Below are 1,194 nucleotides of genomic sequence, written 5' to 3' on the forward strand. Positions count from 1 at the left end.
GTAGGACGCCAAAGTTGATGAGTTTTTGGCAGGGTCCATTCAGGATAATTGATAAGGTGTCTGATGTTATCTACAAAGTTATCAGTGATGAAACTAAGAAGGAACATGTCATACACGTTGATAGAATGCGCAGATGTCAAGCACAGATTCTGAAGGGTGAAAGTGAGACTCCAGCAGGGCCAGATGTTATCGAAGCTGACGGTAACACAGTAGAGTTGGATGTTGATTATATTCCAGATCTTCCAGAAAGCACGAAAGGTCGTGTCAGGAGAAGACCAGTCTGGATGACTGACTATGTGCTTTAACATAAAGAAAATGATTATGTTCATTTATGTGTTGCAGGAAGATGCCTCAAGTTAAGACAACTCCTAGGAAGCCAGGTTTAGTGTGTCCACTGTGCTCGGAGAGACTCCCTTCTAATGAGGAATGGACAGTTCATTTAGTGAAGTGCGGTACAAATGCAAGAGATAAGAAAAAGTTTGAATGCGACCAATGCAACTTTGTCACAGAGAAGAATGTATGTCTGAAAAGACATGTGGAAAGGAAACATCCAATATGCAATGAACTGGATGAACAGGATCCAGGGAGTGTGCTAGACATACTGGGGTATGTGTCTGAAGATGAACCTGAACCTCCATCCAAGATATCCAAGCAAGGTGAGATGGTCACTATCAGAAAGCCGTGCCGCCCACAGCCGGTATATACACCAAGACAGCCAAGCATTCATAAGAACTCTGAACGTGTCTCAGATAGTGCTGCTACATCCGTCACAGGTAGTGCACGGGAGCAGGAGGTGCAGACCAGGGAGTTCGGGACCCAGTTGGGTAACATTAAAACTTTTGTGGACGCGGCCGTACAAACGAACCTTTTCAGTCACAGACGAACCGTAAAGACAACATCCACGTATATGGAGGATGGGAAGTCGGTGGTGAGAGTTGAAGAAGAGGAATGGTTCGATTAAGACAGTACATAAACTATTTTTGTTTCTGATGTTCACATCTGAAGTATATGGAAAAAAAAAAAAAAAAAAAACTTTGATGTTTTGATTAATGTGCAATGCGGGACGCATTGAATCAGAGGCGTGGGTAATGAAACGAATGAATGTAAATATTGTGATTAATAAACGATCTGTAGCTGTATAGTCTTGCTCAAGTCCTTGAATATGTATGTGTTTGTAAGAGCGATTCTGATTGG

At 42.4% G+C, this 1,194-nt stretch overlaps 1 protein-coding gene across 1 annotated transcript; it reads left to right on the plus strand.

The window, feature by feature from the left end:
* The first annotated feature begins 346 nt into the window (after nucleotides 1–346).
* On the plus strand, nucleotides 347–961 carry LOC117331192. Its single transcript, XM_033889790.1, has one exon. The coding sequence runs from the start codon at nucleotides 347–349 to the stop codon at nucleotides 959–961; it is 615 nt and encodes a 204-aa protein (XP_033745681.1).
* Nucleotides 962–1,194: the final 233 nt, after the last annotated feature.

The sequence above is a fragment of the Pecten maximus genome, chromosome 7 (genome assembly GCF_902652985.1).
Source record: "Pecten maximus chromosome 7, xPecMax1.1, whole genome shotgun sequence".
NCBI classification, from domain to species: domain Eukaryota; kingdom Metazoa; phylum Mollusca; class Bivalvia; order Pectinida; family Pectinidae; genus Pecten; species Pecten maximus.